Source organism: Pristiophorus japonicus, chromosome 12 (assembly GCF_044704955.1).
Source record: "Pristiophorus japonicus isolate sPriJap1 chromosome 12, sPriJap1.hap1, whole genome shotgun sequence".
In the NCBI taxonomy this organism is placed as follows: Eukaryota; Metazoa; Chordata; class Chondrichthyes; family Pristiophoridae; genus Pristiophorus; species Pristiophorus japonicus.
In genome coordinates, this window is record NC_091988.1 from 201,206,899 (window position 1) to 201,225,092 (window position 18,194).

Sequence of the window (18,194 nt, forward strand, 5' to 3'; positions counted from 1 at the left end):
TCCTTCGAGGTGGTGGAGGTCGTGGGTTTGGGCGCTGCTGTTGAAGAAGTTATGCTTCTGTCGACATACGGTGACGTAGCCCGGGAATTCACTGAGCGAGACATGGGCAAACCCCACAACAATTTCCCCATGGCTTAAGAGACTTCAGCCCATTTAAAATGAATGGCTCGATGACTTCTGTTAATAAAGAAAAGAATGCATGAAGCATTCACCCCGCTAATGTAATTATAAGGCCTACACCAGAATCTTGTGGCAAATGGGTCTCAAATGAAAATGCTCAACGCATCCTACTGGAGCATTATACACAGACACTGAAAATACACTGGGGCTGTCCAAATGAACAAACTTCTGATTGGGATGTCACGTGATTCTACCGCGGTGAGTAACATCAGGTAACCAATGTGGCAGTCAAGCCTGTCGAACTGTTTGATGTTGGAGTGTGCAGTCTTTGGGAGCAGTGGGGTGGAGCTTTGTCACACAACTAATGAAGACATGATTAATTAAAACTCATGTCCAAATCGGATCTATTTTGCATTTTTTGCAACCCTTGGATCACACCATTTAAATCTCCTTCACTTCCGTCTCCCCTCTCGCTCTCTCTCGCAACTCCTTTCTCTCTCTATTACACTACATCTATCTCCCTTTACTCAGTTTCTTCAATTCAGTCTGTGACTCTCTCCCTTTTCTTTAGTCCATCTGTACTTGTATTTTTGCACCCCTCTCACTCCTGCTCACTCTCTAATATGCATTCTTCACTTCATCTTCTCTCTCCCTCCCTCTTTCTCTCCCTCCTTCACTTCATCCACTCAACAGTACAGTTATAGATTATGTTCTTTCAAAGTCGGGCTGTATCTGGAAAGGACATTTTGAGGGGTACATGGTAATAGCGGTGGGAATAATTTGGAGTCATGAACCAAGTATATTGCACCACACTAAGCATGTTGGTTTTGAAGTGATTGTTCTGACAGTGAATGGGCACAAGTACAGTCAATCCACCACGTGGCAACGTTGCATTTTTAAAGCTTCCTGTGAATTTGTGTCAGTAAAAAGAGTTCATACATACCCAGAACGACCTGGTGCAATGGGTCCGAAGGGGTCAAACCTGGCTCCGGGCGGGACTGACCCGAGAGGAAGCTGTCCCGGTAGCCCGGACGATGGGTCAAAGCCACGACTCGGTATTCCTGACCTTAAAGGATCTGCGATCATCCCACCTCTTCGATCACTGGGGAACAAAACAACAACTTCAGAAAAACTGAGGAACAATCCTCAACTTCACCAGGGACTCAATGCAATTGGGATTGGGATTAAACCTGATCAAGGCCCAGGGTCTTCAGTCCGGGAGTGGAGGCTGATCCAGTTATTCAGGACTAGATTTCAGCGCTAATCTCAGAGCTGAAACTAGCTGTTTTTCAGTCCAGTCCCCTCACTTGTACCTCTCAGAATGAACATGAACACACAACAACAAATGCATTTATATGCTGAAGGAGCGCTGCACTGTCGGAGGTGCCGTCTTTCTGATGAAATATTAAACAGAGTCTGCTCTCTCACATGGACGTAAAAGATCCTGTGGCACTGTTTTGTAGAACAGGGGAGTTTGCCCCGAGTGTCCTGGCCAATATTTATCCCTCAATCAACATCACTAAAAATAGATTATCTGGTCATTATCTCATTGCTGTCTGTGGGAGCTTGCTGTGCGTAAATTGGCTGCTGCGTTTCTTATATTACAACAGTGACTACACTTCAAAAGTACTTCATTGGCTGTAAAGCGCTTTGTGACATCCTGAGGTTGTGAAAGGCGCTGTATAAATGCAAGTCTTTTTTCTCCTTTGACGTGGGCTATCATGGTTGGGGTGCGCTGGCTCCAGGAACTAACTGTGCAGGCCGAGACCCAGTATATCCAGGTCCGCGACGATTCCTGGGCTCTCTGCCACAATCCCAATGGAATTACAGCGGGAATGCACGTCAGAAGACCCGTGGATTTTCAGGGTTTGTCAGAGTACCAGTCTGGGCTGGGACGGGTAGAAACGAGTGCTATCACTGAATCTAAGGGCGAGAATTTCGGTTGTCGGTGAAAACGGTAGTTTTATGCCAAAATTACTGTTTTCACTGCGCTACCGTTTTTAGGCCTAAATTTTGGCCTTTACTTCTGCGCCATCGGTAAACTCGGCGCTGCGTGAGGATTCATGGCGCAAACAACATGTTTCGGCAACTTTATTCCGAGGCTGGTAGTGCTGCCTTGGGAGGGGAGGAAAAACAACAACAAAAAATTGCAAAAAAATCTTCGCAAAACCCTTACCTAGTAAATCACTGAAAAATAATTAAAAAATAAAAACTTTTTTTGCAGGTCTTCATACTGACTGCTGCTAGCAGGTTTGACCCTGTCTGTGTTCTGGGCGTGGCGGAGATCTAAAATCTACTGAATGTTACCAGCATCTTCACAGGGTTAAAGAAACCAAATGCTTGACTCAACATTACACAGATGTGCCTGGCATGATTTTACATTATATTTTAAAGTAAGTGTAACTTGGATTTAGAGAACGGCACAACTGAACCGGAGCGGGCTTATAATTAGAAACTTTAGCGACACGGACAGACTCAATCACACTGCTTTAATTAGAAAATAGATTAAAGCTTCCTGAGGCAATTATTAATCTATCTGTTTATTTATCAACTGCTATTATAACTGGAAAGGTGAGGGTAACTTTAAAATGGAATAATTCTCTACCCCAGAGGGCTGTGGCTGCTCAATCGTTGAGTATATTTAAGACTGAGATCGACAGATTTTTGGACACTAAGGGATGGAGCAAGGAAGTGGAGTTGAGGTCGAAGTTCAGCCATGATCTTATTGAATGGCAGGGCAGGCTCAAGGGGTCGAATGGCCTCCTCCTGCTCTTATTTCACACATTCTTACAACAATGTTTAAGAGCAGCATTGTGCAGACTTCTCTGTGAAAGGCTGCTCACACAGCAGGAGGAAGACATGACAGGAGCTGATTACCAATGCCCATTGCTTTACTTAACTCAAAACTGTTTCCAATCTCGTTTTTCTGCCTTTTGCCTCAATCAATTTCAGTTCGCACTTTCAAAGATCTCACTCAGCTGTCTTTTTGCCAGCACACAGTGTGATGCGGTCTGGGGCAGTGATCTTGAGCCATGGCCGATACAACCCACTGGCATGGCACCAATACAAACTTTGGCTGTGCCAGCTAGTGACCTGGTCTCCATCCCGTGGGGCTTCCCAGCAGACAGTGAAGCTCCAAGGTCAGTCAATGTCGGGATTTGTAATCACATCGCCAAAGGCAAGTCAGATGATGAACTCCGCGGTTGTACCAGCCGTGGCTCAGTGATAGCACTCTCGCCGCTGAATTGAGCGCATAATCTAGGCTGACGCTTCAGTGCCATACTGAGAGGGTGTTGCACAGCAAGGTTCCACAAACAGCAATGTGATAATGTTGGTTGAGGGTTCGATATTGGCCAGGACTCCGGGGAAAACTCCCCTGCTCTAGTGGCCATGGGACCTTTTACATCCGCCAGAGAGAGCAGATGGGGCCTCGGTTTAGCGTCTCATCTGAAGGACAGTGCGGCACTCCCTCAGTACTGGCACGGGGAGTGGAATTAAAGAGTCACATTTTGAGACAGAACGGAGGTGTTCAGTAGAGCGGTGAGTTTGGTCTGCACCGCGAACAGCGAGCAACAGACTGGAGGAAGCACATGCGAAAATCTGTTTCACACTGAATGCCTGGGCACTTAACAATGATGGGAGAGGAGATGAATGAACAGGCGCTGCTCTCACTGCAGTTCAACTGGAAGTTGACAGCAGAAGGGCAGCTGGGAGTTAGCATGATGGCAGACAAAACAAGAGTATCCCGGAGAGAACGACCCCCTCCAGAGAGCAGGGTGGGGGTGGGATGGGGAGGCGTCGGCTGGAGATGTCCTCGGTGGTGGGATCATGTTGCACAAAGGCTGGGTGCCAATGTGGCAACTGCAGTGGCTGGGGTGGATGGTGGCATGGGGCGAGGCAGGGGGTTAGGGTGGGAGCGAAAGCAGAGGCACAGGACACGATCCACGGGGAGCAGTGCAGCCTTGGTAACAATTGCCACAAATATAACTGCACGGATGTGGGACTTTGTGGCTTCGTAATGACATCTGAATGTCGTAAAAATATAATCCACTGCACAACGTACATATTTGGATCAAATAACCAAAAGGCAATAAAGTTGGTGGCAAGGAGTCCTTTCACTTTGAAGAACTCCCCACCCCCACACACAACTTATAAAACATGGGCTTGGTTATTTCAGAATTGGGGCATAACATCACTTTCACCAAGTGGGCACACTTGTCTCTCTTCTCCGCCCCCACACTCTCACTAGTTGGGCAGACTCCTCTACACGGAGGCGGTGTTGGACCTAGTCATCGATGTCTGCCCTTGCTGATAGTAGGCTTCCGAGGTATGGAAAATGGTCCACGTTGTCCAAGGCCGCGCCGTGGATTTTGATGACCAGAGGGCGCTGAGCACCTCGAGTCTCGTCGCCGAGAGCTTGTAGAAAGCAAGTGCAGTCAGTGGAAGCAGCGTGCGGCAAACCAGGGTCCCCACCTATCTTTTCCTTCAACCACCGTCTGCCCCACCTGTGACAGAGACTGTAATTCCTGTATTGGACTGTACAGCCACCTGAGAACTCACTTTTAGAGTGGAAGCAAGTCTTCCTCGATTCTGAGGGACTGCCTATGATGATGGGACTCCTCTAGCCTCCCCCCGACTATTTTGGGTCAGGAGAGTCTCCTCCTTCTTAACTAAGCAAAAATGTAAAACATTTAAACATCCATTCTGACCCAGTTCCAGTGAGCAACAACATAGCTTCACTGTACTTAAGATCAGTAATCCATGCGTGTAAAGTGCTTTGAGACAATTGGAAGTGAAAGGCACTATATAAATAAAAGTACAAGCAAATGGTATAACCTTAAGAAACAGAAAGAATCAGTGACTTCAGGAATCTGAAAGAAATTACTGCTTTGAAATGCGGTAAAATTCATGGATTGAGATTTCAAACAGTGAGCACAGGTCAAACTGTAATGTACTCGTACGAAAAATTGAACACAGTTAATACAGGACTACAAGCGCATTACCAAGTCTGCTAAAATATGATCCCTACTTAACCAAAATGGAAAAAAATGCTCTGCAGATCACACTTGCAGAATTCAGTCACTGCTGGCTTGGTTAAAAAGGGTGGTGATTTATTGGCCTTGATCTCCATAAAATACAGAATAATAATGGCGACTCGGGAGGACTGTAATATAACACAGATTGACTGATAGAGGGGATTCGGATCAAAACCTTCCATCATGCAGCATGTCCTCAATTAAAAGGCACTGTTCTACCACAAGCCAGCCACTGATATTTAATTGCAGTTTAATCAGGGAACATTAGCATCGAGAAATGAACAATGTAAAACATGGGAGAACGCATTTAAAATTTGACACAAGATGGAGAAATGCCAAGGATGGAGGAACGAGCTGGACACAGCGATTTTAAATTCTGTTAGGTGAATGAAATACTGTTGGACGGGAAGGTTCTGGGAAGAGCCTGTGTCATATTTTCATCAAAACAGATGATACTGCACTGATCGGTTCATATTTAAAGCAGTTCCTCCATGACCTGTACTGCTTAATTAATTTTTAAAGAAGAAAAATGTCCAACAATTCTCTCTTTTAAAAAATAGATTCCTCTTATTTAAATAAAAGACGAGGCAGTGTGGAGACAGGGTTGAAGAAAGTATTATAGGAAGCAATGAAAACGAAAATGAAGAGGAAAACAAATAGGTTGGTGGAAATGCTGGCTCACTGGAAACGTTTTTTACAAAATGCACAGGAAGAAAAATAAGCCTCTTCAATATCGTTCGTTCAGACGGGAATCACAGTAGGAATTGATCCTAGAGGTAAAATGGTTTGTGGAGATAATTATTGCCCTCGTTTTTGCTCTTTCATTTCCAAATACAATGCGGCCGGGGGGGGGGGCAATGCTCCCGAGTCTGATCTCCAGGAAGCCCTGAATATATTTAAAATCATTGGGACATGAAAGCATTGCCGAGATCAAAACAAGACCGTACCGACCCAAAGCTCTGCAAAGGTAATAACACAGCTTCGATCAGGCAATGCAGTTTCAAATTTAGATACACAGACTTTCAAATATTCTATTGCAGATGTATGCTAGACACTGATCGTCATTGTGGCGTGCGGGGGATCATCGATATGTGAAGAGGATGCAGACAAACAGAAGAGGACATTTACTCTGATAACAGGGCTCAGGCTGTTTAAACCCAGTTGTATTTGGGGACTACAGCAGGGACTCTACTCGGGACCATGATCGCAGAGAAATAAGTTAAATGTTCTTTAATGGTTTTCATCAATTCATCTCCAAAAGCTGGATTAGTTGAACCTGGTGATCCAATTTCAACAAGTGCTGCCCTAAAGCACGTGAGGATGGTATAGGATGAGGCAGAGTGCACGTGGGATTTGTACAAGGCCAACTATCTCGCATAAAGAGGCAGCAGAACAAATAACAGCGTGAGATTAAAGGGATATTATTCCTGTAGGTCCCTCAGTGTTACAGTCAGCCCCCTACAGATGTCTGGATAATCCTCAGTGTTAATCAGGCCCCTACAACAGCAACAACCTGCATTTATATAGTGCCTTTAACATAGTAAAATGCCCCAAGGCACTTCACAGGAGCATTATTAGACCAAATTTGACACCCAGCCAGATAAAAAGATATTAGGATAGAGGTAAGTTTTAAGGAGCGTCTTAAAGAAGGAAAGAGCGGTAGAGGCGGAGAAGTTTAGGGAGGGAATTCCAGAGCTTAGGGCCTGGGCAGCTGAAGGCACGGCTGCCAATGGTGAAATGATTAAAATTGGGGATGTGCAAGAGGCCAGAATTAGAGGAGTGCAGATAGCTTGGAGATTTGTAGGGCTGCAGGTGGTTACCGAGATAGGGAGAGGCTATGGAGGGATTTGAAAATAAGGATGAGAATGTTAAGATCTCTGCATATCCCTCAGTGTTATGGTGAGCACCCTACAGACCTCTGTATAACACCGTGTTACAGATTGATCAAACTGAAATGGATGCAACCACAAGTCCAAAACGGAAGTCTGTATTTTTGATTCAACAAAGATCCACTTATGGTTTCATCTTGTGTTTGTGTCAAGACACCTGGGTGTGGAAAATGTGCGTGCACTCTTCACCACTCAACAAGTCCTCCAAAGATCCCTGAAATTGGCAGCATTGTGTTTTAAAAAGTTCAAGACAGAGCAATGGGTTATCAATGTATTTATTAAGTAAACGCTTTCGTACCTAAACGGGTCGAGATCATCGCCTCCTGTTGCAAACGGTGCCATAGGGTCAGACCTGGAGTGGGGGAAAGAGAGAAAAGTGTGTCAGTTAGCTGTACGGAACCCAAACGATCAATGCAACAGAAGACTTCAAACATCTAAAGCAGTATCATGCCAGCAGTGGTGGAATTCTTGAAATAATTGAGCTGCCAAATATGCACTGGCTTCCTGCAGCATCCTTAAAAATGTACCAAAGGTTTACAAGCAATCTCTCAAATAGTCCTGCCCTCCACAGTCTATAACCCACCAGCAGAAGCGATTAATGAAAGCTTGCACTCTCTGTTCACACTCAACCAAGCTGCAGATTTAGTACCATAATGATGCAGAGACTGACTGTGCCACGTAATCTGCCAGGCACACTCTGGTATCCTGCCAGTTCTGAACACCTGCCACACCTTGAATATTGTGTACAGTTTTGGTCTCCTAATCTGAGGAAGGACATTCTTGCTATTGAGGGAGTGCAGCGAAGGTTCACCAGACTGATTCCCGGGATGGCAGGACTGACATATGAAGAAAGACTGGATCTCATAGAAACATATAAAATTCTGACGGGACTGGACAGGTTAGATGCAGGAAAAATGTTCCCGACGTTGGGGAAGTCCAGAACCAGGGGTCACAGTCTGAGGATAAGGGGTAAGCCATTTAGGACCAAGATGAGGAGAAACTTCTCGGAACCTGTGGAATTCTCTACCACAGAAAGTTGTTGAGGCCAGTTTGTTAGATATATTCAAAAGAGAGTTAGATGTGGCCCTTACGGCTAAAGGGATCAAGGGGTGTTGAGAGAAAGCAGGAATGGGGTACTGAAGTTGCATGATCATATTAAATGGTGGTGCATGCTCGAAGGACCGAATGGCTAACTCCTGCACCTACTTTCTATGTTTCTATGAACACAAGTCGTAAAGTGGAGACTAGGATTCGCACCAATAAAATCCACAGAATTCACATCACGGGTTAACAGTCACTCAGTTTCACTTGCAGTTCGTCTTGCTTTGTACACTTTCCTGACCGGCCTCCCATCTTCCACCCTTCACCATCTTAAGCTCATCCAAAACTCTGCCGCCGTGTCCTAACTCGCACCAAGTCCCGTTCACCCATCACCCCTGTGATCGCTGACCTGCATTGGCTCCCGGTCCAGCAACACCTCAATTTGAAAATTCTCGTCCTTGTATTCAAATCCCTCCATGGCTCTCGCCCCTCCCTATCTCTAATGTCCTCCAGCGCATAAGCCTCAAAGATCTCTGCACTCCTCCAATTCTGACCTCTTGCGCATCCCTGATTTTAAATCGCTCCACCATTGGCAGCCATGCCGTCAACAGCCTGGGCCCTAAGCTCTGAAATTCCCTCCCTAAACCTCGCCATCATTCGTTCCTTCTTTAAGATGCTCCTAAAAGCAACCTCTTTGACCAAGCTTTTGATCTCCTGTCCTTATGTGTGTTAAATTTTGTCTGATTATTATTTCATGAGCATTCGTGCAAGGAATGACCCCGAACATCCATAACACTTGAACCTGAGGATATCAGTGCTGCCCATCTCAACCCAACAGAATTAGTGCTCTCCCTCCCCTTGCCCCACCCCCGATACTCAAGTATTACAGCCACCTCTCTGCAGACCGCTGCTCAGTGAGTGGAGCCAACACAGCTACAAGGAGTTTGGGTAGCAATCTAGACACCAGAGACAGGGATGAGGGAGTAGAAATATTGCATTGACTAGAGAAGCTGAAATGGTTCTCCTTAGAGCAGAAATGGTTAAGGGGAGATTTAATAGAGGTGTTTAAAATAATGAAGGGTTTTGAAAGAGTAAATAAGGAGACACTGTTTCCAGGGGCAGGAGGGTCAGTAATTAGAGTTAAGGCGATTGGCAAAAGAACGAGAGGGGAGATGAGGAGAATTCTTTACGCAGAGAGTTGCTTCGATCTGGAATACACTGCCTGAAAGGGTGGTGGACACAGATTTAATTATAATTTTCAAAAAGGGAATTGGATAAATACTTGAAGGGGAAAAATATGCCGGGCTATGGGAAAAGAATAGGGAAGCGGGACTAATTGGATCGCTCTTTCAAAGAGACGACACAAGCACGATGGGCCCAATGGTCTCCTTATGTGCTGTATCATTCTTTGATCACACCCACACAAGATTATTCATTGGGGCAGGCAGTGTAAAACCACAAACACTTCCAACAACAGATTTTTTTGGAGAAAATTAGATGCACAGATGCCGATGGTATTCCTATGGGATGAACTCAAAATGAAGACTTGAATAGAATGAAACAGACACACAGTGCGGGTTTCCAGCCATCCTCGACTGCACCCAACCACTGCCCCGGTAAATGCTGGATATTAAAACACCTGTTTCATTCGCAATTGTAGCACGCTGGGAATCTACAAAGACGTGCTATTCATCAGAAACACATCTGACATTTGCTGCAGTCTCAAAGCCAAGAAACATCTTTGGAGCTTCAAAGCTAAGTGATTTTAAAAAGCTAATTAAAACATCAAACTAGAAGCTCCAAATGATGAAAATAGTTGATATTGTGTGTCTAAGCCATGACTTACAATCTGTAAAACTGGCAATTTCAAAACATGCCATTGTGCTACAATCTCTCCAAAGCCTCTAATTATCATATCGAGATTATAAAGAAAGCCTCAGTAAAAACGTGGTTCTATAAATCTGAAATATTATGAAGCGTTCTGATGGAGTAAATAGAGAGAAACTCTTTCTACAGGCAAGAGGGGCGGTAACCAGAGGTACCCAGATTTAAGATCAGCCATGATCTTATTGAATGGTGCAGGCTCGAAGGGCCAAATGGCCTACCATTGCACCTATTTTCTATGTTTCTATGTTAAGATAATTGGCAAAAGGACTAGAGGAGACATTTTTTATACATATTGCTACAATCTGACAGGGCGGTGGAACAGAGTCAATAGTAAATTTCAAAAGGGAATTTAATAAATACTTGAGGGGAAAAATTTACAGCAATGGGGAAAGAGCAGGGCAGTAGGACGAATTGGATAGCTCAAAGAGCCGACACAGCTAATTTTAAATAATTTCCGATCACATATGCATACAAGGTGTTGGATTTCATTAAACACATTCATTAAAATAAATCGTTTCAATTAAAACTCCTCCCGCAAATGATCTCCACATCATTTAATTTTGTTTTTATAGCTGCACAGATGCAACTGGTCACCGACACCATCGACTTGAAGTCCCGCAATCTTGGCAAGGGCAAACCAGAGAAGCAGTTGGTGCCATGAGCTGAGGGACTACCCTCTGCCTGTAATCTAGGCTGACACTCCCAGTGCAGTGCTGAGGGAATGCCATCTTTTGGATGAGATGTTAAACTGAGGCCCGCCTGCCCTTAGGTGAACGTAGGCTTGAGCAGTGGTGCAGCAGGGAGGGATTCAAATTCCTGGGGCATTGGAACCGGTTCTGGGGGAGGTGGGACCAGTACAAACCGGACAGTCTGCACCTGAACCAATGTCCTAGGGGGAGTGTTTGCTAGTGCTGTTGGGGAGGAGTTAAACTAATATGGCAGGGGGATGGGAACCAATGCAGGGAGACAGAGGGAAACAAAATGGAGACAAAAGCAAAAGACAGAAAGGAGATGAGTAAAAGTGGAGGGCAGAGAAACCCCAAGGCAAAAAACAAAAAGGACCACTGAATGTAAAGGGGTTGCAGGAGGGGTCAAAACTAAAAATCATGGTTTAAAAACTAGAATTAAAACACTTTACCTAAACGCACGCAGCATTCGAAATAAAGTAAATGAGTTGACAGCACAAATCATTACAAATGGGTATGATTTGGTGGTCATTACAGAAACGTGGTTGCAGGGTGGCCAAGACTGGGAATGAAACATACAGGGGTATCTGATAATTCGGAAAGATAGACAAGAAGGGAAAGGAGGTGGGGTAGCTCTGTTAATAAAGGATGATATCAGGGCAGTTGTGAGAGACGATATTGGCTCTAATGAACAAAATGTTGAATCATTGTGGGTGGAGATTAGAGATAGTAAGGGGAAAAAGTCACTGGTGGGCGTAGTTTATAGGCCCCCAAATAATAACTTCACGGTGGGGCGGGCAATAATCAAGGGAATAATGGAGGCATGTTGAAAAGGAACGACAGTAATCATGGGGGATTTTAACCGACATATCGATTGGTCAAATCAAATCGCACGGGGTAGCCTGGAGGAGGAATTCATAGAATGCATACGGGATTGTTTCTTAGAACAGTATGTTACAGAACCTACAAGGGAGCAAGCTATCTTGGATCTTGTCCTGTGTAATGAGACAGGAATAATAAACGATCTCCTAGTAAAAGATCCTCTCGGAATGAGTGATCACAGTATGGTTGAATTTGATTGAGGGTGAGGAAGTAGTGTCTCAAACGAGCGTACTATGCTTAAACAAAGGGGACTACAGTGGGATGAGGGCAGAGTTGGCTAAAGTAGACTGGAAACACAGACTAAATGGTGGCACAATTGAGGAACAGTGGAGGACTTTTAAGGAGCTCTTTCATAGTGCTCAACAAAAATATATTCCAGTGAAAAAGAAGGGCGGTAAGAGAAGGGATAACCAGCCGTGGATAACCAAGGAAATAAAGGAGAGTATCAAATTAAAAACCAATGCGTATAAGGTGGTCAAGGTTAGTGGGAAAATAGAAGATTGGGAAAATTTTAAACGACAGCAAAGAATGACTAAGAAAGCAATAAAGAAAGGAAAGATAGATTACGAAGGTAAACTTGCGCAAAACATAAAAACAGATAGTAAAAGCTTTTACAAATATATAAAATGGAAAAGAGTGACTAATGTAAATGTTGGTCCCTTAGAAGATGAGAAGGGGGATTTAATAATGGAAATGTGGAAATGGCTGAGACCTTAAACAATTATTTTGCTTCGGTCTTCACAGTGGAAGACACAGAAACCATGCCAGAAATTGCTGGTCACAGGAATGTGGGAAGGGAGGACCTTGAGACAATCACTATCACTTGGGGGGTAGTGCTGGACAGGCTAATGGGACTCAAGGTAGACAAGTCCCCTGGTCCTGATGAAATGCATCGCAGGGTATTAAAAGAGATGGCGGAAGTTATAGCAGATGCATTCGTTATAATCTACCAAAATTCTCTGGACTCTGGGGAGGTACCAGCGGATTGGAAAGCAGCTAATGTAACGCCTCTGTTTAAAAAAGGGGGCAGACAAAAGGCAGGTAACTATAGGCCAGTTAGTTTAACATCTGTAGTGGGGAAAATGCTTGAAACTATCATTAAGGAAGAAATAGCGGGACATCTAGATAGGAATAGTGCAATCAAGCAGACGCAGCATGGATTCATGAAGGAGAAATCATGTTTAACTAATTTACTGGAATTCTTTGAGGATATAACGAGCATGGTGGATAGAGGTGTACCGATGGATGTGGTGTATTTAGATTTTCAAAAGGCATTCGATAAGGTGCCACACAAAAGGTTACTGCAGAAGATAAAGGTATGCGGAGTCAGTGGAAATGTATTAGCATGGATAGAGAATTGGCTGGCTAACAGAAAGCAGAGAGTTGGGATAAATGGGTCCTTTTCGGATTGGAAATCGGTGGTTAGTGGTGTGCCACAGGGATCGGTGCTGGGACCACAACTGTTTACAATATACATCGATGACCTGGAAGAGGGGACAGAGTGTAGTGTAACAAAATTTGCAGATGACACAAAGATTAGTGGGAAAGCGGGTTGTGTAGAGGACACAGAGAGGCTGCAAAGAGATTTAGATAGGTTAAGCGAATGGACTAAGGTTTGGCAGATGGAATACAATGTCAGAAAGTGTGAGGTCATCCACCTTGGGGGAAAAAAAAACAGTAAAAGGGAATATTATTTGAATGGGGAGGAATTCCAACATGCTGCGGTGCAGAGGGACCTGGGGGTCCTTGTGCATGAATCCCAAAAAGTTAGTTTGCAGGTGCAGCAGGTAATCAGGAATGCAAATGGAATGTTGGCCTTCATTGCGAGAGGGATGGAGTACAAAAGCAGGGAGGTCCTTCTGTAACTGTATAGGGTATTGGTGAGGCCGCACCTGGAGTACAGCGTGCAGTTTTGGTCACCTTACTTAAGGAAGGATACACTAGCTTTGGAGGGGGTACAGAGACGATTCACTAGACTGATTCCGGAGATGAGGGGGTTACCTTATGATGATAGATTGAGTAAACTGGGTCTTTACTCGTTGGAGTTCAGAAGGATGAGGGGTGATCTTATAGAAACATTTAAAATAATGAAAGGGAGAGACAAGACAGAGGCAGAGAGGTTGTTTCCACTGGTCGGGGAGACTAGAACTAGGGGGCACAGCCTCAAAATACGGGGGAGCCAATTTAGAACTGAGTTGAGAAGGAATTTCTTCTCCCAGAGGGTTGTGAATCTGTGGAATTCTCTGCCCAAGGAAGCAGTTGAGGCTAGCTCATTGAATGTATTCAAGTGATAGATAGATTTTTAACCAATAAAGGAATTAAGGGTTATGTGGAGTGGGCGGGTAAGTGGAGCTGAGTCCACGGCCAGATCAGCCATGATCTTATTGAATGGCAGAGCAGGCTCGAGGGGCTAGATGGCCTACTCCTGTTCCTAATTCTTATGTTCTTATGTAAAAGATCCCATGGCACTATTTCGAAGAGCAGGAGAGTTCTCCCCAGTGTCCTGGCCAATATTTACCTCAACCAAGATCACTAAAACAGATTATCTGGTAATTTATCTCAGTGCTGTTTGTGGGATCTTGCTGTGTGCAAATTGGCTGCCTTCATTCCTACATTACAACAGTGACTGCACTTCAAAAGTACTTCATTAGCTGTGAAGCGCTTTGGGGCGTCGGAGGTCATGAAAGGTCCAACCAGTCCATAAATATTTTTATAATTCTGATGATTACAAACCATGATTATTCTAACAGAAGATGGACACAGAAGATTGTAGTTTGACCTCCATACCAAAAGCAGAAACAGATCACATTTCCAAGCTATGTTCATTTTACGTTAGAACATTCACCTTTTTCAACCTGGAGGTCCCTTCTGAATGATACAAGAAACAGACAGGCAAAATAAACATAGACAAAGTACTTTGCTACTAATGTTCGAATATCGACAGCACTAATTGCACAAATTTCACGCTTTTTGGACCAATTTTCCCAACAGTAAGAATTTGAAAACAAGAGTATTTTTTTAAAAAAGTAAAACGTATTCCCAAAGTTTAAAAAGATGCAACCAGATGAAAGGTGGTGGATATGCGAAACAGAAGATGTTTTCCCCAGAGACTATTTAGGGAATCAGAGAACACCTCACACTATTGTCTAGAAAGCCCTTTGACACTAGTCTGTCTGTGAAGAGAAAGAGGGAGAAATAAAGAGGTTTTATGAAACAAAAGGACTGCAGGGCAGTCAGGATTTGTAAAACAGAATGTTGTGAAAGCATATTTATTAAGCAAAGAGGTTAGAAACGGTGCATGTTAAGTTAGAAAATATCGTGGGTAAAATTCAACCATGGCGGGTTGCATAACGGGCAGTAGTGGGCCGGATGCCGTTATACATCCTGCTCGATTTTCCTTTACGCTGACTTCAATGGAAAGGGAAATTGAGTGCTATGTGTGACAGACCTGTGGACTGCTGCTGCCAAAGCTGAATCTAATCCCACCATGTTTAAGCCAAGTAAAATAATTCACTAATGTAGGGAAGCATGGTGTATACTTTATTTTGTATCAGTACACAAAAATTGTATTAAACGAACTAAGTGAATCTGAACAGAACTGTTCTGTATGTTCACTCACTGTGAAACAAAGCAGATTAACAAACCGTATCAAACCTCACCTCATCGAGCATTTTCTCAGACTTCGGACAGATTGAGAATTACATGTGCGAAAGACATGAATACCCAGTTCAGATCACAGGGGGCATTGTTTCATCCCAGAGTTAGGCTATTATATGAGTCGATATGGGGCAGTTTAAGGCACCTGCCATAAAAAGTATGATGCTCAGATCTTAAATGGGAGCAATTGACACCAATAAATCAAGTAGGTATCTATGGTTGAACTGAATTTGTAACAGTACTGAAGAGTCTGCAACCTTATAAAATATTACTGGACTGTTTTGAGGCATGTGTGTGAGAGAAACATCTACAGTCTTAGAAACCGCAAGATTCTTTTTGGGGTAGCACCAATTTCATCGGATTACACAGGATATACGGCACAGAACAGGCCATTCGACCCAACCAGTCCATGCCGGCGTTTATGCTCAACTCGAGCCTCCTCCCGTCTCTCCTCATCTAAATCTATCAGTGTAAGCCTCTATTCCCTTCTCCCTCATTTGCTTATCTAGTCACCCACCCCCCCCCCTTAAATGCATCGCACTTCAACAACTCCCTGTGGTAGCGAGTTTCACATTCTCACCACTCTTTCGGTAAAGAAGTTTCTTCTGAATTCCCCATTGAATTTCTTATATTGATGGCCTCTAGTTATGATCTTCCCCACAAGTGGAAACACTCTTTCTGTATCCACTCTATATCAAAACCTTTCATAATTTTAAAGACCTATATTAGGTCATCCCCTCAGCCATCTTTTTTCAAGAGAAAAGAGACCCAGTCTGTTCATCCTTTCACGATATGTATACCCTCGCATTTCTGGTATCATCCTTGTAAATCTACTCTGTACCCTCTCCAGTGCCTCTAAATCCTTGTTATAATACGGCAACCCGAACTGTACGCCGTACTCGAAGTGTGGTCTAACTAAGGTTCGATACGGGGTATTGGTGAGGCCACACCTAGAGTACTGCGCACGGTTTTGGTCTCCTTATTTAAGGAAGGATATACTTGCATTAGAGGCAGTTCAGAGAAAGTTCACTCGGTTGATTCCTGAGATGAAGGGGTTGACTTATGAAGAAAGGTTGAGCAGGTTGGGCCTATACTCATTAGAGTTCAGAAGAATGAGAGGAGATCTTATTGAAACATATAAGATAATGAGGGGGCTTGACAAGATAGATGCAGAGAGGATGTTTCCACTTATGGGGGAATCTAGAACTCGGGGGCATAGGTTCAGAATAAGGGATTGGCCATTTAAAACTGACATGAGGAGGAATTTCTACTCTCAGAGGGTTGTAAATCTGTGGAATTCTCTGCCCCAGAGAGCGTTGGAGGCTGGGTCATTGAGTATATTTAAGGCAGAGGTAGACAGATTTTTGAGTGCGTAAAGGGTTATGGGGAGCGGGCAGAGAAGTGGAGCTGAGCTCATGATCAGGTCAGCCATGATCTTATTAAATGGGGGAGCCTGCTCCTATTTCTTATGTTCATGTGATACAGGTTTAGCATAACTTCCCTAATTTCCAATTCTATGGGCCCAAGTTTCCACATGATTTGCGCCTGATTTTTAGGAGCAACTGGTGGAGAACGGACTATCTTAGAAATCGCAATGCTCCACATTTTTTTTTCTGCAGTTCTAGTCAGGTAGAACAGTTCTACTTTGGAACAGAATTTTTTCTTCAAAAGGGGGCGTGTCCTGCCACTGACGCCTGATTTGAAAGTTTCCACAGTGAAAATGTACTCCAAACTAAAGTAGAATGGAGCAAGTGAAGATTTTTGTAGAACTGAAAAAATCTGTTCTACACATTAAAAAATCAGGCGCAGGTTACAAATTAGGCGTCCAGAACGAGGTGGGGGGGGGTGAAGGGAACTCATTAAATTCTATAATAAATCCTTATTTATACTTATACAAATAAATCCAACCTGAATAAACATTTATAAGCAAAGAAAAGATTAAATAAACCATCTTCCTACCTGTGGGAAAGTGCTTCAGGCAGGCTTTTCGGGGCCCGTCCCCAGCACCAGATTTACAGGTAGGTGGCATTGGGTTGGGTTGGGTCGGGGAGGTTCGGTTCGGGGGGGGGGGGGGGGGGGGGGAGGTCAGGTCGGATCCAGTCCGGGAGCGGGAGTCGGGTCGGGTCGGGGGGCGGGAGTCGGGTCCAGTCGGGGGAGCGGGAACAGGAGCGCGGGTCGGGTCCAGTGGGGGTCGGGTCGGGTCCAGTCGGGGGGGTGGGGAGCGGGAACAGGAGCGGGGGTCGGGTTGGGTCCAGTCGGGGAGCGGGAATAAGAGCGCGGGTCGGGTCGGGTCCGGGGGGGCGGGGGGAAAGAGAGCGGGTGTCGGGTCTGGTCCGGAGGCGGGGGGGGGGGGGGGGGGGGGGGGAGAAAGAGAGCGGGTGTCGGGTCTGGTCCAGAGGCAGGGGGGGTGTGGGGAGCGGGTGTTGGGTCTGGTCCGGAGGCGGGGGGGGGGGGGGGGGGAGGGGTGGGGAGTGGGTGTCAGGTCTGGTTGGGGGGGGGGGAAGCAGGAGCTGGCCGTGGGAGGAGCCTTATTCACGCAGCCCCAGTGAGGCCATTCGGCCCACACAGTTCGGCGCCTGGAGCTACTGCACTTGCGTGCCCACTGTAGCGCGCATGTGCAGAGGTCCCGGCACTGTTTTCAGCGCAGGGACCTGGCTCCGCCCCCCCCACAGCTCCTGCTGCGCTGCGCCGAGGGCCAGAGGACCTACAGGGAGGTGGAGAATACCGAAGATTTTTTTAGGCGCACTTTGTGGCGCGAAAAACAGGCGTCCAGGTCGGGACTGCGCCGTTCTAGGCGCGTGTGGAAACTTGGGCCCTATATTTCTAGAAATAAACCCTAGTGTTTGGTTTGCTTTTTTATGGCCTTGCTAACTTGTGTCTCAACTTTTAATTTGTGATTTGTGTATTTGTACTCCAAGATCCCTTTGTTCCTCTACCCCACCCAGACTTGCACCTTCCAAGTAATGTGACCTCCCTATTCTTTCTACCAAAATGTA

The 18,194-nt window shown here is 45.0% G+C and overlaps 1 protein-coding gene across 1 annotated transcript in view; it reads right to left on the reverse strand.

The window, feature by feature from the left end:
* Positions 1 to 18,194, reverse strand: part of psmf1 (proteasome inhibitor subunit 1) — a 59,710-nt gene that overhangs the window by 787 nt on the left and 40,729 nt on the right. The window contains exons 5-6 of the mRNA XM_070896422.1: positions 7,344 to 7,397; positions 1,064 to 1,222 (exon numbers count right to left, since the gene is read on the reverse strand). Coding sequence (XP_070752523.1) covers positions 1,064 to 1,222; positions 7,344 to 7,397 — 213 coding nt within the window. The remainder of the gene's footprint in view (positions 1 to 1,063; positions 1,223 to 7,343; positions 7,398 to 18,194) is intronic.